General features: G+C 34.0%; 2 protein-coding genes across 4 annotated transcripts; both read right to left on the bottom strand.

Annotated features, from left to right (window-relative positions):
- Window positions 1-2874: 2874 nt before the first annotated feature.
- Window positions 2875-11842, bottom strand: LOC128557860 (uncharacterized). 3 transcript variants are annotated; one of them, XM_053546374.1, is made up of 5 exons: window positions 11699-11842; window positions 6776-6936; window positions 4693-4751; window positions 4286-4445; window positions 2875-3609 (listed from the first exon to the last, which is right to left on the bottom strand). In XM_053546374.1, the coding sequence occupies exons 2-5, from the start codon at window positions 6933-6935 to the stop codon at window positions 3554-3556; spliced, it is 435 nt and encodes a 144-aa protein (XP_053402349.1). In that variant the 5' UTR covers window position 6936; window positions 11699-11842; the 3' UTR covers window positions 2875-3553. The 3 variants fall into 3 exon arrangements, with proteins under 3 accessions (XP_053402349.1, XP_053402350.1, XP_053402348.1); XM_053546375.1 differs by having other exon boundaries at window positions 4328-4445; XM_053546373.1 differs by lacking the exon at window positions 4286-4445 and having other exon boundaries at window positions 11699-11841.
- Window positions 11843-17341: 5499 nt separating this feature from the next.
- Window positions 17342-24541, bottom strand: LOC123550002 (uncharacterized). Its single transcript, XM_045338451.2, has 4 exons — window positions 24266-24541; window positions 22170-22357; window positions 19210-19268; window positions 17342-17730 (listed from the first exon to the last, which is right to left on the bottom strand). Exons 2-4 carry the CDS (start codon window positions 22354-22356, stop codon window positions 17446-17448), a joined length of 531 nt encoding a protein of 176 aa, XP_045194386.2. The 5' UTR covers window position 22357; window positions 24266-24541; the 3' UTR covers window positions 17342-17445.
- Window positions 24542-25174: the final 633 nt, after the last annotated feature.

Here is a 25174-nt window from a genome sequence, read left to right as displayed (position 1 = left end):
ATATATTAAAACATTTTGGTTCAATTACTGCGCATCTGAGCTCTGAACTGTGATAAATCAGGTGAAAAACCAACCACTCGAAGGCCTTCTTTATTTTTATTCTTACACGGTCATTGAAATTTCTTGATAAAATTTTGCTGGGCTTCATTTACCCGAGTAGTAATAAACCGGACGTCATGTCACCATTTGACGTCATAATGGACTTCATAATGCTGTCATACCGGTCCGCGCGTCAACCGTTGTTTATCGCAGATTCTAACACAACCGAATTCATTTTCCTATCTGATTATTGTGTATTTTTATATATCAATACATTTTCCTGACGTCACAATTATTACGTCAGTCGCACAGGAAAAGAAATCAACACAAAATAGAAAATAGGCAAATACTAGCATTTGATGGATGTCGTCAAGGATGTGTGTGTATGTGTTCGGGTTTAACGTCTTTTTCAACAATTTTCAGTCTTATCAACGACGGTGTCTACTTGTAGCAGTGAGCACAATGCCCAACTTTATAGTGCTGCCACACTGGCATATCACACCGTAGACACGTGGCATAATACCCTACCAAGTTGGTTCGAGCCTCACTCGGGGCGTTGAATTCTTCATGTGAGGAAGCCATCCAGCTGGCTTACGGAAGGTCGGTGGTTCTACCCAGGTGCCCGCTCGTGATGAAATAATGCACGGAGGGGCACCTGGGGTCTTCCTCAACCATCAAAGCTGGAAAGTCGCCATATGACCTATAATTGTGTCGGTCCGACGTTAAACTCAACAAAAAAACCCTCCAGGTCACATTTTACTGACACCGGGCTGACCAGTCCTAACACTATCCCCTCAATCCTGAGCGCCAAGCGAGGACGCTGCTAGTACCATTTTTACATCTTTGGTATGACGCGGTTGGGGATCGAACCCACGACCTCCCGCACTCGAAGCGGACGCTCTACCACTAGGCTACCGAGGCGTACTTTAAAGTCTTTCGTAACGTGTAAAAATCGAAATAATATATCAAATTTAGTGATATGCTCTTCATTGTTTGTCATCTGATGCGTATTATTATATCACTCGAGCTACGCCTATGTGATATTAATTCTTATTTCTTAAATATTGACTACTTTTTTCTTTGTTTTTAAAACTGCCACCAAATCCAGCTAGGTCAGAATGTGCAGTTTATTTAATGGTAAATCGCCACGAATGATTCCACTTAATTATTCTTTATGACACCACGAGTCTTTTAATCTAAATACATAAGTGCCTGAATAACCAATATTATAACACATAAATCACGGTATGCGACAAATATGCACAATATATTTCCATTTACCTATTACCTCCCTTTTAATTGCGTTAACTGATTATTTTTCAGGAAAATGATATATTCGTTCGCAGATAATGTCACAAAAGTGTAACAAGTGTTGTTTTAAGGGTTTTGTATTGAAAAATGAGTATTATATTACAAACATTTTACGGTAATTTTGATAAAAAAGAATGAATGGTAGCTGTTTATAAACCACAATGAATATTTTTTTATTTTTCTGATATAAATTATTTATTTACATTATTTCAATTTTGCATTCCTATAAAGATAAATTATATAACAATTTTGTCAGGATTCATTAAAACATATAACTACTCAGAGCATTTTTATCAAAATAACGGAAGTCGTTGCGCATGAATAAGCCTGACAGTAAACCTGCTTTTGATACTATAAATAGAAAGATATTAACACAAAACACTTAAATCCCAAAAATCTTAAAGATTCATTAAAAATTGAGCGAAATATGACGATTTAAAAAGAAATTTGCTGAAAATATCCTTTATATGAGTTGTCTGCCCTTGACAAGAGAAGGTGTGAAAAGTCAGTGTTCCATATCCAGATTTCTATTTGACATAACCTTCAATCATTTTATGTTCATGGCTTGTCTCTACTAAAAAGTGCAAGATCGAATGACTTATAAGCCGGGCTAATTTTCGCAGTGAGAACAAAATACTAAAAGTCGAATATATTTTCACTGAAATGGGTAAATTAGTCAAAACATGCAATAACAGGAAACATGTAGGACCTACATATCTCCACTCACGAACACCACATCCCACATCCCCACTTGTAGCTAAGCCATTTGTGAAAATACCGCAGCTGGTGCTCGTTCGCGAAGGACATCCCAGTCACACATCGACACAAACAAATTTCCTCTTTTATATGTGTGTGTATACATATATGTAATATAAACGGAGAATGAGAGAATTTATAGTATTCTTTTTTACATACGGACATAATATGTTTTCAAAAGAATGAACGTTTTATCAATACTACTTTGTCGGCACTGTTCATTTGATGTGAACATTTGACAGCATTTAGATTTTTATAATAGTACTCGTTTAATAATTTCCTTCTTTCAACTGTAAAATGATTGCACTTAAAAAGATAATGAAATTCATCATCTAAAGCATTTTAATTGCACAGATTACAAGTTCTGAGATTTCTATTCATATTAAATCTTCCTTTTTCAATAGGTAATTTGTGATTCATGCACTTAAATTTAAAGAAAAAGTAATAGCTAGATCCAATGACAAAATGCTAAAATATTTTTTAAAACCAAAATCCTCTTTATAGATACGATAATTGAGACATTTACTAGAGTTGGTTAGTGTACTTCTCCATTTTTGAACAAATTGATCTTTAAGCCAATATCCTTAAACGAGTTGTTGACTTAACTTCACAGATATACATTTTCGTTAAGTCAGTTATCATATATTCAAACTTAGACTCGATGTTTTTTACTGTTTTTTTTTTTCAGTTAAACATAAGTCAATCGATGTTTCTTTTTTCCGGGTAAATATAGAAGTAAGTCAATCGTAGTATTTTACTGAAGGCGGCGAATCAGTGCGTGAACATCATGACGTTATGATTGACGCTAAATATCCACATGTCGCCTACTCGGATATTTAAAAACATGTTAAAATGAAAATTAACAAAATATTTTTTTGGGTTATCGTCTAATGTGCTATGGTTTAGAGGTAGATGCTCGGATATATAAGACGATGCTCTGTGAATTGTTAGATATACAGAACAGTCTTAACAATATAGACGACATTCATTCTTTTCAAATGCATAGAGATACATCTGTACTAAGGCACAAGTCGCAGTTCTATTGAAACAAGTTTGAATTCAAAGAGCAGTAACTGTTTCAAAACACAACAGTTGATTGCGCTTATAATGTAGCCGGTCAAATGCTAGAACTTGCTGAGACCAGGCTAGAAACTTAGAATAATAATCTAATTCGTTGACGAAACGTATCGATATACACAAAATAGCCTTATTATAGCCTTACACTTACTATAAACATTTCGTTAAGGACTACTTTTAGTTTCCCAATAGGATAGGTTCGTTTTTCTCATCCAGGAGTATGACAATTTTCTGTTTTGGAGCTCCTTTACTGATAGTGATTTTGCTGTTGTGAGCCAGATAAACAGTTAGTTCAACTTCACACATTTTGCTCTTTATAGTTTCGTCTGAGATGGTCCGCATAGCAAATCTAAAAAGTCGTTTCCCGTCTTCATCGAGGTCCTTCTCTCTGAAGGCCTCTTCGAGATCGTCTCTTGTCAAGTAAATCTGAAATTTAATTTAAGATCCATTGCTATTTTGTATTTGCCAGTAATAATAATGAATCGATTGGGAAGATGTAGAATACCGATCGAGTTTACTGGAAATTAATTCTTTGACTGTTTTCTGACAATTCCGTCTACATAGGTGATGTGGATCGCAACGTTCTATTCGTGAGAAATTATCAATAATCAACGTATCAAATGGTTTACTGTGAGAAATCGGGCGTGTGATCTAGTATGAAAAGAAATGTTTGGAAAACAGTATTTTCTTTCTTATAGTTTTACAGTTATTGCTTATGATGAAATATAGCGCCATGTGTGCTCTCATAATTGCAAAATACCCGTTGCTTTCTAACTTTCCTACGCACAATAAATTCTGCAAGCTAAACAGTCATGTGCTCCGAAAAAAGTAACTTCAGGATCATTGACTGCAAAATGCCACAGGAGCGCCAGAAATTGTCATATTCATTATTGCTTTATTCATAAAATTATTGCACAAATGCAAAAAGAAACATTTTTACGTTCTGGGAAAAAATCATATTCTACTCCTCTAAAGTATATTTTAACAGTAGTGTCCAAAAACACCATAATAATTTATCTAGTCAATGGGCAATTAGTTTATTTGAATAAAATATCATTATTTTCATCATTATACACGTTAAACAATTAAACAGCTTTACTACCGACAAAGTTTGTGTCTGTCATCGAAGCAAAATCTACATTACCAACACTGGTCCCGGTAATACGGTGTGATGTTTTTGTGTTCCGACAACTCAGAATCAATTGGTTAAGAGATAAGAAGTAAATATTCCGCTGCAGTTCTGATTTACTCATTGTGCATCCCTATAAAGTAGTTTTACTTGTGTAACAATATAATAGTATTATGTATTAAATACACATTTTAATTTATATTAGATCATCTAAACTGGGAAAAGTTTGTAAGCTCCAGTCTAATCTATTATATTTCCAGTCGGAAATGATAACAACTTTTGGGTCAAAACCGCAATTTTCGATAGAATGAGCTACATGTATATTGAATACGTACATTCTTGAACATGTTAGATTCAGAGATGAAAACTTAGAAAGTTACCCCGGCCTCCTTCTCGTAATCAGCTCTTCTAGCTGTCGATGTTTCGCTCAAAAAGGATTCTGAAATAAGTAAAGATTCAATTTCTGATTGATCGTTGCGCCACCATATTTTGAATAAATTGTGTTTACGTAGTTGTCATAAATTGGGCATATGTGTTAAAACCAAATAAATTCATTTCGTATCAAGCGTTGCACCACAATAATATCTAAAATTTCAACGCCTAACATAATTTTAGTACTGTCACATTGTTTGTTGAGTTGATACGCTTATATTCACATATAAATTTATAAGAAAGTTGTCTTTGACCCCTGGTAGATACAAATAATTTTTAGTATGAAAGGGTATACTTCAAAATCGGATTGATACGATTGTCCTAGTTCTCTTTAACATGAATAATCATTAAGTTATTCTGCTTAGTTTCAAAATTTGGCTGGTAAAATTGTCGCAGAACCATGAATCGTTATTATAATATTTTAAAAATGTATTTTAAAAATGATTAATAAGACTGTCCCATCTCCCTTTTAACAATGAATGATCATTTAGCTATTTTGATAGAACAAAGTATTATATTTCAAAATTAAATAATGGAACTGCTTGAGCTCCATCTTAAAGATTATGAGCACAAGCTCCAATTTCATATTAATTGTGAATGATTATTTGGCCATTTTAAAATGTCCCGCCGTTCCAGTTTCCTAATATCTTCGTGTGATCGATAGGGCAGTGTCAAACTTGAATCGATAAAATTTGCTTAGCTCCCTAGTAATCATGAAAGATGATTTGGCCATTTTCATAAGACATTTTTAAAAATTGATTTTTGTTCTGAGAAGAGATGTATTCATCACATTTTCTCAACGTTAGTTTAAACATCAGACTGTTATCCCAAGCAACCACATTAATGGGTAATGTAGTTCTTACCCTTTTTCGTACACCATGGCCTGTTTATCGTTTGCATGAAACTGGACATTAGCTTGAAAACAAAATATCATTATTAAATTTAACTGAATGTTTTCTCTTAACTTCCATAGCAGCTACAGTTATACAACCTTTTGTTTATAATTAATTTTTGCAACCGTCTTTTAAAGTATATTATCTCTACATTTTTCATCTGTCGTACTGGTAGCCATGATTTTAACAAATCAAGAAGGTCTGGTCTAACGATTGTTTCCAGTTACATCTTATGAAACTCAGACCATTGCTTTACCTAGTTTTTTTCTTTCTGATAAGAGAACGGTTGGTTCTCTTGCTTCTATGAGTACTCAAGTGATCTTTACTTAATTTGGTATATATGATATCATACGAAATATGACGCATTGTCGTTTCAGCTAATAATTCTCATATGGTAATTAGTAAAAGCTTACCACTGTTCCGGTGTCTACTTTCAGCAATTTAGGGGCCTCCATGGTCGAGTGGTTAATGTCTCTGACTTAGAACCACTTGCCTCTCAGCGATGTGGGTTTAAGCCCCATTCGGAACGTTAAATTCTTCAAGTGAGGAAGTCATTCATCAGGCTAATGGAAAGTCTTTATGGTTCTACCTAGGTGCCCGCCCGTGATTAAATAACGTCAAGTGGCGAACCTTTCATAGCTGGAAATTCACCTATACTTGTGTCGGCGCAACGTTAAACCCAACAAAAGCAAAACTGTCTGTTTTTAGTCGGATAAGACACATTTCTTTATCTGATTGTGCAGATTTGTTTTTAATAGCAAAAATGGTCAACAATATCATTATTACCTTTACGTTGTAATATACTGCATTGATTGACTGAGCAGAATGACATAGTACAATTTGGTCATCTTCCCGGAACATAAGCCGCAGTCTACATGCCAGAACGATCTATACTATGAGTTTTTCCCCCATTTTTGTCTTCTGTTGTTGAGATTAACGTCACATCTGCATAATTGTTAGGCAGATGACGACAGTCTAGATTTTAAAAACCACATTTGCCCCTCTTGGCATTATTTCAACACGGGCGAGTACATATAATCATATTTCTGACTTCTTGAAATATGGGGCGGTGGATGGGCATTGCAGAGAACCGATTAAATATCCAATGACTTAGTGACAATATTTTTGAAAATCTTACTTATATCATTAGCTTTTATAATTTTCTCATCCAGTTCTCGTTCGGTCTCAATTAAGTCAATGTAGGAACATATGTCTTGAAGTTCGTTTTCTTTCTTCTTGATTCTCTCCATAATAGCATCTCGTTCTTGTTTATCAGAAACTGATTTGCAATTAAACATTCTGAAATAAACATATTTCAAAAATAGATTGTCTCACAACCTCTGTAGCATAAACGCATGGCTACTTATGTAGGAGATTTTAGTTTGTTTCTAACATTAAGCAAATATACTCCATTATAAGATGATGCACCATCAAACGACGGAGTATTCTGCATGTGCATCAAACCACACTTGTCGCCAGGGACTGGTTATGCACAAATTGAAACAAAAGATGCTTTTGAGTCTGTCTGGATGTACAAGATTCAAACATTACATTTACGGAAGACGTAAGGTAGTGGAATCTGACTGTAAACCTGTCATTCTTGAAAAAGTCATTTTGCCTCCTCCCCTGTTACATAAAAATGTTATTACAGTTATAATAATGTAACAGTGACATTGACCGATGATAATGATGCATTAAGGTGATGCTCTATTCAACTTCAACTACTTTTAAATGCTTTATTACATGACTGATTTTTGTTTGATGTGATTAAACTCAAACAGACACAATGGTGATCATTTGACGACTTATTAGAAGACTGGACAATAAATAGAGAAGAATTTCATAATAAGAGCCAAAATGCCCTGAAAAGATAACATTGTTTCAGGGACAAACGACGTATTGACATCTTCTAGGCACGAAAGGATGTCTAAATGTAACCTTTCTGGATTTCAATATGTGCTTTAGAATCAACATCAGCGCAAATAAATACCAAAGATCGCAAATTGTTTGTTCAAAAGTCTACACTTTTGTGTAGTGATTTTGTCATAATAAGAACCACTAAACACCTCTCTATCTGCAGGTAGAGCTGTTTCCCACTGGTCTCGTGTACATTCTGTTGAAGTGTGTAACGACTTTGTTACTTTCTTAAGATAAAAGCCACAGTTTGGATCTTCAGAATAGCAATCACTTGCCCTGGTGATACTAACATTTTTAATGGTTCGTGTTCTTGGTACATCTTGTGTTCCGAATTTTAGGACTGTTCGCAAATCATTTAATGTTGTGATGTTTCCCCAACTTAATGTGTATTTAGACATTCGTCGTGATTTGTTACTGAATACATATAACATGGAAAAAACATGAAAGTTCGTTGAGAACAGATTCAATAAAATTAATGAAATTTAGGAGACTCTAATTATGCGAAAATTAAAAATACCTTGATTTTCTTATAATTCTCCAAATGTAAAAAGTGTTTAAGTGATCAAAATATTCGAACGTCAACGTTAGTTTGCAAAAATTAGCGTCTGGGACATTTGATAGGGACAATTTGTTTTGTAAACGACAAAATTAGTAAACTGAAAAGTACAATAATTTATATATATCAAAATAATTGCATGAAAAATTTTCTTTGTAGGGGCCATTTTGCAGATTACAGAAATAAATAAAATGGGTTGTTTGAAAAGACGCCGTATTTCAATACAGGACCAAAAGTGTATATTCTCCGTCTCAGCTGCAGACGACATGTGCGCAATTTCCCATCTTAAACGGAAACACAAATGGCTGGATGCAAAAGTAACATGGGACATTGAAATTTTGACCGATCAATACGAATAATGACGAAAAATTCACCTTTTTATATTTTTTATATTTTAAAAATAGTAATGCATCATGACATTCGACAATCTTAAACGTTTATTTTGATATATGTAACAATAGTATGATTTTAAATCGTTTGTTTTCTATGAAATACAAAATGAACAATCATGTGAGCATATTTCAAGAGGGGACATGAGCTTTTGACGTTACGTCTGACACTTTACTGTTTAAATGATTCAGTATAAAATGTTGGAACAAGGGCGGACTCCCTCCACAAAAAAATACGGCGCGCATATATTTTTGAAAACAGTCAGCTGATCATATGTTAAAGTCATACAACGTTCATAACCATTGAAAGAGATGCTGCACTTTTTAGCTCGACTTTTCGGAGAATAAGGAGGGCTATAATACTTTCCCTGGCGACGTTGTCGCCATCAGTGTTACATTCAATTTAATGAATTAACACAAACTCCACTATTTCTTTCCATCCTGTAACTACTACCTCTATTATCATTCTTGGTCAGGGCAGACACAAGCAGGGTCTTGTATCCTTAAGGGCAAGGTCACTGGGGTCAAGGAGTGTAATAGTGCTGGTTAAAGTTGTATGGCAAGCTTTTGAATTTCGCTAAATTTTCTAACCAAATCGATAAGGACTGATCACATAAAAACTGATCTTAGTAAGGAGTAGATACCGTTTGGTTTAGTGACAGGTACCCCAAAGGCCTACGTCTATGTAGTCATATATTGTAACATTGCTATTTAAACTTTTATGACAAGTTTCCCAATACTCTTTATCTAATTTACTAATGTACCTATACTCATCAAACCTCACATAATGACTGATCAATGTAAGGTTCAGAGTCTTCAAGTATCTCAAGGCGTCAGATTTGTGTTACTCAAAGTTTTAAGGCACGCTTTCAATTTCACGTATATCATTTACTACGGCTTAGTAACGATTTCCTTCTTACCACCACTTCAGATCCCCACCCACACATCTTGTTACCCTACGTTACATCCATTATACCCCTCTCCCTCTCAATCAGTCAGTTCCCTACGGCCAGTAATAAATAGGTTACAATATAATCTATTTATAATAATAACAAAGGGACGTAATTCTAAAAACAAGGGCGCCTCGTGGTGCCAAGTTACATCAAAATCCTCCATGAATGAAGAAGAAATGCTCCGGACAAAGTCATTCTTGAATTTGACCGTTAATCTCTAAGTGTGACCTTGACCTTAGACCTGGGGACCTGGTTCTTGCGTATGACAATCCGTCTTAAGGTGGTGAACATTTACGCCAAGTTATATCGAAATCCCTCCTTGCAAGAAGAAGAAATGTTCCAGACAATGTAATTTTTGTATCTGACCTTTGCCCTCTATGTGTGACATTGACCTTAACTTAGGGAGCAGGTTCTTGCGCATGAGCCATCTTCTCGTGGTAGTAACATTTGCGCCAAGTAGTATTTAAATCCCTTTAAGGGTTTCAGACTGGACAGGAAAAAAAAGCCCTTTTGGCCTTTGACTTCCAAGTGTGACCTTGACTTTGCAGCTTAGGGCCACAGTTTTGCGCATTGTCTCATCTAGGGGAATATTTGTGCAAAGTGATATTTAAATCCGGGTTTGCATGACAAAGTTATAGAGCGGACAGGAAAAATGTCTCATCGACATTTGATCTCCAAGTGTGACCTTCACCTTTAATCTAGGGTTCTAAGTGTTGTGCATGGCATGTTGTGTCATCATAAGGAACATTTATGCCAAGTAATATTAAAATCCCTTGATGGATGACAGAGTTCTGGACCGGACAGGAAAAAAAACCTATTAACCTTTGACCTCAAATTGTCACGACCTTTGAGCTAGGGGTCTGGGGTTTGCACATGACACATTCCCTTATCATGGGGAACATTTGCGCCAAGTAATATTAAAATCCCTTTATGAATGGCAGAGTTATGGACCGGACAGGAAAAAAGCCATGTTGGGCTTTGACCTCGAATTCTGACCTTGACCTTTGAGCCAGGGTTCCGGGATTTGCGCATGACACGTCGTCTCATCATGAGAAATATTTGTGTCAAGTGAAATTGTAGAAAAGATCATGAAAAGAGCGCTATTTAAATCTGGTTAATATATAATATATATTAAAATCCCTCAATGAATGACAGAGTTATAGACCGGACACGGAACAGACACTGTTCATGCCATGTTAATATTTGACTGCCAAGTGTGACCTTGACCTTTGAGCTAGGGGTCTGAAAGTTGTGCATGACACATCGTCTTATTATAAGGTACATTTGTGCCAAGTAATATTAAAATCCCTTCATGGATGGTAGAATTATGGACCGGACAGGAAAAAAGCCCTGTTGACCTTTGACGTCCAATTGTGACCTTGACCTTTAAGCTAGGGGTCTGGGTTTTGCGCATGACACCTCGTGTCATCATTGGAAACATTTGTGCCAAGTATGGACCGGACAGGAAAAAAATCTTGTTGACCGAATTTCAACGAAATTATCGATCATGGCCGTTCCCAGCTACATGCGGTCTTCTTCATTTGCAAGCAATAACGGGAAGTAATTAGAAGTACTTTATTAAACTGAATGGTATGTCCTTTCAATGCTTTTTTGCTTCTATTTCGCGTCAAATATATATATATATATATATATATATATATATATATATATATATATATATATATATATAAAGAAAAAATAAACAACATTACATGAGTTACATTATATTTGTCTACCGGTTTCGTTTATACTCATCAGTACATGACCAACAGATAAGAGACCGATCAATAAGACAATTGCCTTTAAGTACTCATTTAGATATATGCTCAGAAACCGTCCCTAAATTTTCAATATTTTCTTTTTACAAATTTCACAGCAATGATGTTTCAGCTAGGTTATCAAAAGAACGCTATTTCATTGATATTTTTTAACCGAAACTTAACCAAAATTGATGACGTTACAATATTAACGTTGTGTACACATGTGTACATAAAATGACGTTGCTTAACAATTACACATTTATTGACGCCATATTGTATTATTTGCCCTGATGAGTATAAACGAAACCGGTAGGCAAATATAATGTAACTCATGTAATGTTGTTTATTTTTTCTTTATAATATACTTGACACGGTACAGACTTTTGCATTTATATATATATCAGTCAGAGCACAATATTTGCATTATAACAGTGAAATAAAAGACAAACAAAAATACAAAAGCTTTAATTAAAAAATTAAACTTACTTGTTTTCTTCTCGTCAATTCATTGAACGATGCATGATATTAATTTCGAGTATATTTGTTGAAAATGTAAGTAATTATCATTTCCTAATGCAATCCATTTAATCATCTCGCTATATACTGTTTTCCTGTACGGCTAATTGTTATTGAAACTGTTTTTCCTGTTGATACTATTGTATTGGGCAGATTAAATAGATAATTAGCCTATTTTCTGACAATTTTATTGTGTAATAACAAGTATTCTTTCTTATTTCTTTAAACATGTGTAGAATACCATGCATGCTAGCAATGGGTTATTCATAACTGTGTTTTGAATAATCTGGGGTGCTAGCAATGCTGTTTATTTTTTTAAAGAAATAAAATTATACAGAAATTATATACGGTTTTGACTACAGACCACATACATCTGTATTAGGACTAATTAAAACAAAAATGCAACCAGTAAAGGAACTTTTGAAACAGGCATTTACTGTACTTTTTGTTTCTTATCTCTCACCGATCTAAAATTATTCACATCTACATTTAACTTTGGACTGTTGTTGTCTACATCAGGGAATCTTACGTGCGAAACAGTGATATTTGTTTGTTTATCTAACAAATCCAAAAATATTTACTTATGATATTGTGTGCTCTATTATATAGTAAAACAACGCCTTAAGTCGAAGTGAAAATGTACAAAAATAAAATTCACTGAGACAAATAACGAAAACGTTAGATAATACTGGGGCCGTATTCATAAAACATCTTAAGTATAAGTATAAGAAATTGATTATTTACTTAAGATGGAATGCGCCTAATTTGAAGTTTTTCGGTTCCGTTTCGAAATTTTGTTTAATATAAAATTCAGCATATTCCTCAATAGACCTCCTTTGTCTCTACAAACCTTCAAACACGACCATTGACGTCCATTTTTAATGAACCATGATTTCACGTCCGTCAGACTATTTTCTTAAATCGTTCTGTTCAGTCAACAAGTATCGATTTGCTTGTTTCTCATCATATTTTCATTTAAAAATGTCTTTGAAATGGTGTATAATTTGTGGAGATCATTTTAACGTTGAAGTCGATATTTACGTTAAAGTGACGTCAGAGCGACAAATATGACGTTTAGTTTTGAATAAAAAGTTTGCGTTAATCTTGTCTCATGTAAAACCCAAACGATAGAATTTGACAAAAAACTAACATGATCATGAAAACTTTATTTTCTGTCGATTGAAGGAATAAAATTATGGGGTCACCGAATTCATTTTCGCGTAATATTACGTTACGCTACCCCTACCCCCCCCCCCCCCCCCCCCCCCCAAAAAAATCACAAGATAGCGCAATTGAGTATTTTTTCATGTATCTCCTCCTTTTAGGATAAACTCTACTATTTTATTTTTCCTGGTAAAATTAAGTCAAAATAGCCTTAAAAAGTATGTTACAATAGCGAAATAGTTTCTGTGTAGAACTCAGATTTTAATGTTTATACATTGTATTATACATTGTATTATATTTGATATATGAGAATGCGACAAAATCAACACCCCGTTACCCTTTGCGCTGAATTAAATTACTCTACTCCTACCCCAGATATAAAATGCGTAATTAAATGGATTTTCTGATTCTCGTGATCAAGACAAACTCATCTTTAACCTATTTAAGTAGAATTTAATCAAAAGAGGCCTTTAAAACTATTAATGATTTCATTCAACGTTACAAGTGAAATGATTTATCTCGCAAGTTAATGATAATACATGAAAACTCATGTATAGATGCACATTAAATTATTAACATTTACAAAAATAAATTAAAGAAAACGACAGAATATAGTGAAAATCCTTTATTTGAATTATTAACAAGAACTTGTATGGAATTCCATCACATGCCACTATTTCCGTGACGTATTATCTTTGCGTAAAAAATTGTTACATAAAGAATTTTATACATCTAATAGAACTGAGGCAAACAAATATAGGCCTATATTATAAATATGTCATAAATATCTTATTAGTTAATATAGGTGTATTCTTAATGAAGCAGATTCGAACAACAACCGGTCTTCAGAAAATAATACCGGGGTAAACAGAATCTGGCCAACCTCGGTACAGTACAAAAAAGTAAAACGTAGGTGAAAATGAGAAATATTCACACATAACTCGGAAAAAGGTGCTAATACAACTTTTTAAAATTGAAAAAGCCTTTATGTTATTATAACATCGTGTTCGAGTAAACATTATTTTATCTGACTTTATTACAAATTTTACGTTTTGGAAATATTTCGATTGTTTGGAGAGTAGTCGGACACACCGATTTCGAATAAAGTGAATCCTCATAACCGCGGGAAAACAGCATATTTGTTGTAAGGAGGCTGTTGTTCTGAAAAGATTAATTTATTTAGCAACTTGGCTAGATAGAAACACCATCCTTTGTAAAGAGGTTTTAGCTCTCCGGAGATGTGTGTACAAATGTTATCCTTGTATTCATAGAAACATAATAGAAACATATTCCATACATAATACTGTTTCCTAATATTAGAAACCGAGTAAAGAAAACATTCCATGACATAAAAAAAGAAAGAATTTTTTAGCTCTGTTTTTCTACGTTACTGCGGGCAGTTAACCTAACCAGTGTTCCTGGATTCTGTATTCCCAACAAATAACTTCTATCTTCACCACATAAATCAGAGGTGGAGGACGAATGATTTCGGACACGTGCCTTCTATCAAATCGTCATGCCCTACCCGGGGACCGGACTCGCGATCCATAGAACTGCGCTCCTACTGAGCTAAGCGTATAGGGTAAAAGAAAGATAGATAGAAAGAAAGCAGCGGTTGTGACTGACGCTGTAACTAAACGAAATCTCTCTTATATCATGAATACTGAACTTGTAGAAGTTATGATTTATTTCCAATAGCGTTTGTGGTATAAAATTTCAAAATAATGAAAAACTAACTCTGACCCGTAAAAACCAAATTCCATCATCAAATTATGCGAACGTATGCATGGAGTGGGTAATTAACCGGGCAAGCCCATGGCAACTTATCTTATGGTCAGACTTTACTAGGGTGGCGAAGTAAGAAACAAAATAGTAAAAATATAAGACCTCGGAATGTGAGTGCGTGCGTGTGTGCGTACTTAGGGAGGGTTAGGGATAATATTAAGAAAAACAAGATACAAACAACCTTTACTCCCTTGGAGGGGCGGTTGAGTTAAGGGTGATATCTGAAATCACAACCTTTAGAATATTTGAATCTGCTGTATAATATTGATCAATGATATTGTACAATAATGATGCTTTCTGTTTGTGTTTCAAGTGTGAAAACTCCGAACAATATACACAATTGCATATGCAAATATTCTTCATGTTAGCAGTGTTTTACAACGGAAAACGTGTTTACTAGTACTTTGAATAAGAACATATTTGAAAAAAAAAAGCTTTATCATATTCTTTCAAAATTAACATGATCAGTATTTGAAGCAAAGTTGTCGTATTGGCGTATGTAATACATTCTGCATTCAAACCATTTCTCAATGAAGTCGCCAATTTTACAGTTATAAGGACCTCTTTTGAAAGGAAAACTCTCTTTCTCACGTTCTATGATTCGTTTCACGCCTGTAGTGAATAACTGATGAAAGAGAATGTAAAATACTAAGATTTGAAAAGAGATATATCGGGAAAGACAGCCAAACTAAGCCATGTTGTTATTTTGGGGTAGGGGTGGCGTAACGTAATTTTACGCGAAAATGAATTCGGTGACCCCACATTTTTTTCCTTTCAATCGACAGAAAATAAAGTTTTTATGATCATGTTAGATTTTTGTCAAATTCTATCGTTTGGGTTTTACATGAGACAAGATTAACGCAAACTTTTTATTCAAAACTAAACGTCATATTTGTCGCTTTGACGTCACTTTAACGTAAATATCGGCTTCAACGTTAAAATGATCTCCACAAATTATACACCATTTCAAAGACATTTTTAAATGAAAATATGATGAGAAACAAGCAAATCGATACTTGTTGACTGAACAGAACGATTTAAGAAAATAGTCTGACGGACGTGAAATTATGGTTCATCAAAAATGGACGTCAACGGTCGTGTTTGAAGGTTTGTAGAGAAAAAATTTACAGAAATATCAAAAAGTAAAATATGCATTCTATGAGGAATATGCTGAATTTTATATTAAACAAAATTTCGAAACGGAACCTAACAACTTCAAATTAGGCGCATTCCACCTTAAGTATTACTTTGTATGTAAGAAATTTATTTTACTTAAGTATATTTGCTAGTCATGAAACAATTTAATAAGTAATTCTTGGCTTTTATTGTAGACGAAACATTTAAAAAAAAAACAGCATTAATTTCAGACAGATACAACATGCACAATTATGTTTAAAGTGCTTTCACTTTGATCGTACTCACGTTGCTATTTTGTTTTCTGACTTAAGTTATTTCTTACGTATCTTAAGTTTTTTTACTTAGACTTAATTAAGCTGAAATCACGACAAACTTAAGTAAAATCTTCAATTTAAGTCAAAACTTATACTTAAGATGCTTTATGAATACGGCCCCTGTACGTTCAAAGTTACGCGAGAATATAGTCATGCTTAGCAAGTAATCATATTGTCCAGTCAAGTCATATGATTGGTTGACCAGTACAGCTTTCGTTACAACCATACTCATTCCAAAAGCAGTGTACCAAACAGTTTGTACGAAACAAAAGGCAAACATTTTGTCAATATCCAAATTTAGTTCTAACACATATAAGTTTTTCTTTATATAAACATAGAAGGATTTTACCGTGTATTGTCTTGTTGATTAGAACACGTTTCGCAAAATGACCTACTTTTATCTATTCCGGTTTACTCCCTCGTATTTAAAACCGCATTTTATTTCAGACCTGGTGTAATTCAAACGTGTTAGGTTGGTCTTAGATTTTAGTTTTGCGTGCTTTGGTGGCAAATGAAACACGTTTATTTTGTTCAGATGCGTCGGCCTTCGTGATTAGATTACTACGCATCTGAACTCAAAACCGTGTTTTATTTGCCAACAAAGCATGCACATTCGTTAGATTACAGATTACGTAAACTGGTTAATAACGTTATCGTAGCTGATAAGGTATTTCATTTAAAATACTCCTTACATATGAAGTAGTTTATCAAATACGGTAACTTTATTTCTGCGTGTTTTAAAACACATTACATACATGTATCTAACTGCATACTGAGATTGACGTTCCAAACACTTGCCAAAAATCGGTTTTTGCACTAAAGCCGTTTAATGAAACGCAACGTGCTATGTCAATATCAAGACATTACGTTCAGGCTATTAAGTGTTCGATATTGGTGTGCTTGAACTGATTATTGATAGCACTATAAGGACGTAATGAGTAGATTTGTTCACGCCAGTAACCACCTAGGCACGCCAAATAAGTGAAGTATCGTGTCTTTCATATTGTACTAGCAAGGAAAATGGATTTCCGAGTTGAGAGACCGCTCAAACATCTTAAGACAGTGGTCTTTTCAAGTATGTGTTCTGAAGCAAGCAGACAGATACCAGTCAAGTGTAGAGGTTTAAGACTAGTTGCTTAATGGACGGTAACAGAACGCTTTATTTCATTACATTCCATATACATATAGGCTGTTTATCTGAAATCTTACTCTGAGCTAAATTATATAACAACTACAATTTTCAACTTTATGTTGTCTTTTGATACATTTTAATATGTTCAATTAGGCTACATGAGTCCTGATAACAGTGCTGATGTACTAGCGGTAGCTTAAAGAGCTTGTAGAGCTGGTTTTAATTTCCCATCTAAAGACGGGTTCGTTTTTCTCATCCAGGAGTATGATCAGTTTTTGTTTTGGGTCTCCTTTACTAATGGTAACTTTACTATTGTGAGCAAGATAAACAATAAGTTCAACATCAAATATTCTACTTCTCATATTTTCTTCTGCTACGGTACGCATCGCAAATCTAAAAAGCTTCTGTCCATCTTCATTGAGCTCCATGTCTTTAAATGCATTCTCTAGATCTTCAGTTGTCAAGTAAATCTGAAATTTAGGATGCGTCTTTATTTTATATACTATAATGAATGATGAGTGTTTTTTTAATTGAACCGTTTAAAGTCGACGTCTCCACCATTTTATTCGACAAATGGACCAACGTATTATTGGAATGATTTGTACTGTGGGTTTATCGAAGATCGGTGATTCTGTCTACCGCTTGATCTACCTTTTCTATATCAAGCTTTTTTTCTACATTTCTCATGACATATAACACAATACCTTTCATAAGATACACCAGTCTGTAGAACTCTCGAGGGTAGTAATGTGAACTATTTATTATTTCAAAGTAGCTTGATTACTTTGAACATATCATCAAACTAATAAATGTCAGGAATTTATGACACATATCTTGTAAAATTCTTATTTACATTTTTATTTATAGTTGGATTGCTTTAAAACTTTCGCGCTGTTTTATTTGGTATAATTTAGGTCATTATGGCGCTTATCTTTGCTTTTCATCGTGAATGAAGAGTCCATGTGCCCTTACAGTATTCAGGCAAGGGTGGGTGCCTGAATATTCCCACCGATGTTCCGTTAACCAACTGAATAGCGTCCTCACATGAAAACAGTCTACACCCAAAGCTAGGTTTCGAACCCAAAGCGGTAAGAGGAAATAATTTGAAATCAGCGTTATGAATCCCTAGGCTACGGGGGCACCTGTCTAATTTACTGGACGGTTATTAAAGTCATTTGCATACTGTAGTAGTAAGGATCAAGGTTTTAGCTAAATGGGCCGAGTTTCCAAAGGGTTCATGTGCATGCACTATCGGAACGGTTTACCTAGAACATGTATACCTCAAATGGTGCAGTCTGGCATTTATTTGATAGTTTGAGCAAGAATATTTGGCACGATGCCATCTTTTAAATTTGAAAGTATTCCAAAAAAGCAATTAAACAGTTAAACAGTTTTTGTAATTTACTGGTGTTCGTTCCATTACTTCAGCAAAAATAAATTCTATTGACACTTATTTTTGCGAGCGAAGCGATCCATAAAGTTTGACTAAATGACTGATGTTTCAATTCTAGGCTTACAAAATTGTAAGCTTTTAGGAGACTGGGAGGCCACGGCTTCGCTGTTGTATACTATCATGTGTAACGCGATTGTTTTTTTTTTTGTAAATAAATTTTGCATAAAAGGCACTCACAAAATCATTTTCATATCTTTCAATTGAAACTACTTACAATTATATGTACAATATACATTATAATTATCGAACTGAGCGACAATTATTTTAGGATAGATGTATGCTCGGCTTGGACTACTCATAATTTAATTAAAATATCTATTAGAAATATCTTGATTGTGAAAAAATGGAAGTTAAAACAATTTATACTTTATTTAGAGTTAGAAATTATGTTACCCGTTTTGGATAGAAACCAAAATTGTCAATAAAATGAGCCATGCTATCATTGTAGTTCGCTTTCTTTATTCATCCAATTAGGAGAAAAAATGAAAGATATTACCCCGGACTCCTTTTCGTAATCAGCCCTTCTTGCTGTCGAAGATTTGCTCAAAAACGATTCTGAAATAAAAATAGTAAATCCATTTTCTTATCGAGCGTTGCGCCACCATTCTGAAATAAACTGTTGTCAGCAAAACATGAGACTGTGTGGCTGCCGAAGGCATCCACGTGTACTTTAAACAGCATACTATATTTCATACCCATTCGTAATCACAATTCATTCCTTACGTTTACAGTTTTGATTTTAGACTTATTTGATGGAATATAGAACTCTGAAACATTAAATCGTCAGTATAATTATGGCTGACGTTTTAATGTTACATCACAACGCACGCTTTCCGTGTGCAACTTTATACAAGGAAAAAGCATTAAGGTTCATGTAAAGCTTTTGAGACTAAACCTATACCCTGACAGAACAGTAATATTCATAACATATATATTCGGAATTATTCATACGATAAAGGTCACCTTGTTCGGTAATACAACACATGTACTTGGACTGTCCACGTTCTATTCTGTAGAAAATATCAAACTTCTTTAATTTTCAAACATATTTTTCTCTAACTTTGTAGCTGGTCTTTAACATACTTATCTGGGTACTCCGGGAAATGAAAAATAGTTAACTGTAATATTTTTTGAAACATCGCAGATTTTTGTCATTTACTCTACTTTCACTTTCATATTCCAAATATTGCATTTTCTTGAAATATACATGGTTTGTCTCACTTTCAACTCCCAGGAGAAATATTTTAGATACACAATAGTTATATACAAAATAATTTTGAAAAAGAAGCTTCATATCTTCTACAAAACAGAACGCGAACAGTCGAAAAACATGTGATACAGGACAACGTGTATTGTTCAATAGGAAACAAGAGCCATGTCAGACATGGCTAATCCCCCCACCGGGCATATCATAATTGAAGGATGTGGTCCGCATCAGGGGTTTTAAGATGTGGAAGAAAGAATAAGTCAGTAGTGAGGTGGTTTACTGCTAAATTTTATTAATTTTCATGAAGAGTATAACTATGATGTTTTTCTATATGGCTACTGTAAAAAGAAGGAATGGAAAGCTAACAGGGAACAAGAGTGCCAGAATGTCACAATATATGCCCGTCAAAGCAGATTTCTTTACTCTAGCAGCTGTATTTGCAACTGGAATGTTAATTTTGTGGTTGTTTAGTAATCATTGTAAGTCTTTTGTTTTTTAAAGTCCACAAAAAAACTCCTTACTAGGTAGAGATACCTTATATATAATAAAATTAATAAAATACACCTAAAACTGGAGAGTAACATCTATGCTGTACCACAGAAAAGTGGTCTTGTTTTTTCCCTAGGGTCAATTATAAAAATGTTACAATATAAGTTATTTATAGTAACAACTAAGGGAAGTTAATCTTAAAAAAAAAAAAAAAAAAAAAAATTGCAAGTCCACACAAAATCTTTATCAGGAAGAGACTGGTCAAAATACACCTCAAAATTGGATTTAGCATGTTTGTTGTACTACAGAAAAGTGGTCTCGATTTTTCCCTACGACTAGTAATGAAAAAGTTACAATAAAAGCTATTTAAAGTAACAACAAAGGGAAGTAATTCTAAAGAAGGGAACTGCGCATGACACTTCGTCTCATGATGGTGTATAATTGTGCCAAGTTACATCAAAATCCCTCCATGAATGAAGAAGAAATGCTCCGGACAAGGTTTTTATTCTTGTATCCTTTGACCTCTAAGTGTGACCTTGACCTTAGACCTAGGGACTTAGTTCTTGCGTATGACACTCAGCATCGTGGTGGTAAACATTTGTGCCAAGATATATCAAAATCCCTCCATGCATGAAGAAGATATGCTCCGGACAAATTTCTTTAAGAAAATATGATAAAGGGGAATAACTCAAAAAATAGGCAAGGTAGAGTTATTGTTCTTGCACACTGCACTTCCTCCCAATGTGTTCTATCAGTGTATGAAGTTTGAAGAAAATCCCTCCAGTACTTTTGGGGTTATGCTCCGGACAAAATGTTTTAAGAAAATATGATAAAGGGGAATAACTCAAAAAATAGGCAAGGTAGAGTTATTGTTCTTGCACACTGCACTTCCTCCCAATGTGTTCTATCAGTGTATGAAGTTTGAAGAAAATCCCTCAAGTACTTTTGGAGTTATGCTCCGGACAAATATCGTTGCGGACGCACGGACGGACGGACGGACGGACGGACGCACGCACGGACGGAGAGCATTTCTAATATCCCCTTCACCTTTGGTGGGGGGATAAATAACCTGTCTTGAAAGTTTCCTCTATTTATTTTGAACAATTTGGTATATTCTTTATGATAAACCGAGACCTATGAGGCGTAAAACAAAATTCACCCGAGGGAAGGTTGCAAAAGGCTTTACAAGAACCTTTTTGGGATGTACCACCTTACACGTAAAACGCTCAACAAATAACATTTCGTGTAAGTATCCGCGCTTCAAAATAATTTCCTGTATGGAAAGGCCAAAGTTATCATTTAGAGTTTGATGAATAAAATAACTGTGCACTCGTTTATAATTCTTTGAAATTGGTGGAAGTTGGGGTCATTAGTTAAAGAGCAGCAGACTGGTAATATTTCCGTTTTGTTTTCGTAGCAAGTAAAATTTTTCAAGCTTATCTTACTCTTTTGGAACATACCTACTTATTGATATAAAAGTTTTGTAAGATATTCTTTAAAATAACCAAATATGTTGTGCAGCAGGTAGTTAACCGGTGCAAAAATCTTAAAACATGCGAACAATTTACATTGTTCCTACGTTTTTTTTTCCAAAATTAAACTTTTTTACCATTCATTTTCAGTGTCATATATACATTTTATGCCGAACTTGGTGGAATGAATATGTTGAAAAATTTCACCCAGCGAGTAGCTTTAAAAATGTGTAAATTCGAATGCAACACATGACCCATGCATTCCTTATAAATGTTAAAACATTTCACCTATGTCTTTTGCCTTCTTTATCTTCTCATCTAGGTCTCGTTCTTTCTCCATTAATTCAATGCGTAAACATATTTGTTTAAGTTCTTTTTCTTTGTTTTGAATTCGCTCACTGGTAGCCATGTTAGCGATTTCGTCTTCGTCCATGGAGCCACGCCTCTGTAAATCCGAATTTCCTCGTCTATACATTCTTAAAGCATAATATCATTTTTAAAGATAGGCCGGTAGTGTAACCCCAAATAAAGTAATAGTATTGCTAGTTCGATTCCAAGGCGAAGCAATTATATACTCCAAGACAATTTGAAAAGAGACATTTATGTTTCACAAATAATATTATGAAATGTTATCAGTACGGACTAATAAATTTTTGCTTCCTTCCAGATATTGGACGCGTCAGCAGATAAAACATTTTAAGAATTCTCCTTGAAACTTGTCCGATACCGAAGAGGCAGAAACACATATTTAAATTAGAAAGTATTGATTTCATCGCTGACTCATTCCATTATAAATAAAGTTTGTTACTTACCTCAGCTCGAATTTAAATCTCAATGACGACACTTTTATGATATACTACTTTAGCAAAAGTATGTTTTAAAAAATTGGTTGTAACTACCTTGTGGACAGCGCTTCATGCTTTTTTAAGGTTTTTACATACCTGTCTGTTTTGTTATTCGTACAGATTTACTATGAATGATTGTTGGTAGTGTAGAGGATGAGAATCTCCCTATATTCCTTGCTATAATTGCTGTTAAATGATGTGGTAAAGTGTTGGCCATATTTGTAAGAAGTCCCGTATCTGATTCCTGGACATAGCTGAAATACTTCCAGTCATCGCATAAATCAATTAATTACTGACAGATTTACTGCAGACCAGATGGGTTTTTGTTTTGATATATTACGCCTGCTAATGATGATGATTAGACGAAATGCGATATAAAGGTGAAACATGGACATACAGCTCATATTGTCAAAAAGGTAACTCGTTCTAGCACGAGAATTACAGCTAATCTCACCAGACATTTTCACCTCAAGTTATGGCCTTACTTATTGCTAATCTCACCAGACATTTTCACCTCAAGTTATGGCCTCACTTATTTACCCAATACTGAAGCAAGCATACTTCTTATCTGGTTAAAATCATGCAATACAAAAGGAGATATCAATGATTTTGGTAACAAACATATACATTTATATATACAGATGCAGATGTCTTCATAGAACCGTTGAGGATATTGATAGTAATTACAGGAGATGAAAATCAAATATGATGGTAACTCACATCGTACAAAGTGTATATTTTATAAAACAATGTTGACTTTAGTGTTGACGAAAACTGATAAAAAGGTGAATTCCTTATGATATTATAATAAAGTAAATACCCGCAGCCACCCTTAATCTAAGATTTGAAAAATACGTCAAGTTCACTTCTAGTTTTTTATGGGACACAGAGTACATTTCAAATTACTAAGTGTTTGTGAAAGCAAAGGTTGCGGATTTTACTTACTTATTCTATGAAATGGAAAAAACACGCATTGAACAGGTTTAAAAGATTTCATTTCTAACTTTTTTGAAAAATGACATCTTAGTCTCTGTACAAAACTTATACTCATCTTCAAACGTAATTGGTTAAAAATCCTGATTTAGATAAAACACATAAATGTAAGGCCCTACACTTTTAAAGTGCTTGTCAAAATACAACTATACATTTCTAAATGAGGCTAACTCTAAACCAAAAAATCTGACATAAAAGTCCAGACAATATGCACCTGTTTGTTTAATACTGATAGTGTTTATCAAGTTTCATTGAAATTGTTGAATAATATAAACACTTTTTCAGCAGTTAAGTACATAATGTTAGGGTTAGCTCACTTTCCATAAAATCATCAATCGTGTTATTGTCTAGAAACAAACATTTTTACGCAAACAAAATGGTTAAAAAACTAGATTTCAGTATGAAATTATAACACACGAAAAAAGATGGTAGTAACTTATTATGATGTAACTTCTACATCAGATTATGTTATATACAGTATGCATCTGTAACAGTCATTGTCTTGCCACTTTATGAATGAATCAGTAAATACATTTAAAATCTTACTTTCAGATTTACCAGCTTCTTTTTAAGCCTTACTCCTTCCTATATGCTTTACGAACGTTACATTGTACATTGAATCGTTTTATGATCGATTCCGTTAACCGATCAATACGATACTTGCATACCTTAATGTAAACAGCCGCTACGGTCGAATTCATCCTTTTGTACAAGTTATACCTCTAAATATTATAAATGCTTTGTACCACAATGAATTGATATAATGACTCATGTGGGATATATATACATGTCCTTCTTGATTTGTTAAATATTTCGTTATAACTTTGTCCGCAAAGTAAGATAAAAATTTAGTAAAGTGTATTTTTATAACCATATTTTAAGTAGGATAGAGTGATTTATAAAAAAACCCCCCCAAAAAACCAGCTTATACTTTTCTGGTGTCTTTTGATTCTTAAAAGTATACTTTAGCAATCTGGTACACATTCAGAAACAAACATTCGCAATGCCATATTCAGTTTCAACATTATCGAATAGCGTTATCATATGGCCAATTTGTTTGGTTCCAGGGCTGTGTTTTTGGTGCTCTGTGCTTCCGAGAAATTTACCCTTACCTATTGTCTTTTCATCTTGTTTTTAAAAAGTCACAAATGCACAGTAATATACTGAATATGTCAATGATTGAATTGCTTTTGTTGTACACCTTAGTGTCCAGTTTTAGTAAAGATAAAAATAAAAATAAGAATGAATGTACGTGTGTGACGTATGAAAACAATAAAAGGGTAAAACTATCGAATCTCTAAATTCTATTTTTATGAAATACTAACATTTACGATAGCTGAAAAAATGATAATTTGAGAATGGCTTGCTAGTCAAAGGATAACACTTAGTTATAATAAGTAATTCAACTGTATATTGTAGTCTTTCCTTGAGAGGCCCAGTAACGAAACTAAGCTT

This window comes from Mercenaria mercenaria, chromosome 6 (assembly GCF_021730395.1).
Source record: "Mercenaria mercenaria strain notata chromosome 6, MADL_Memer_1, whole genome shotgun sequence".
NCBI classification, from domain to species: Eukaryota; Metazoa; Mollusca; class Bivalvia; order Venerida; family Veneridae; genus Mercenaria; species Mercenaria mercenaria.
Note: the sequence above shows the minus strand (reverse complement) of the source record. Positions and strands in the feature narration are given on the sequence as shown.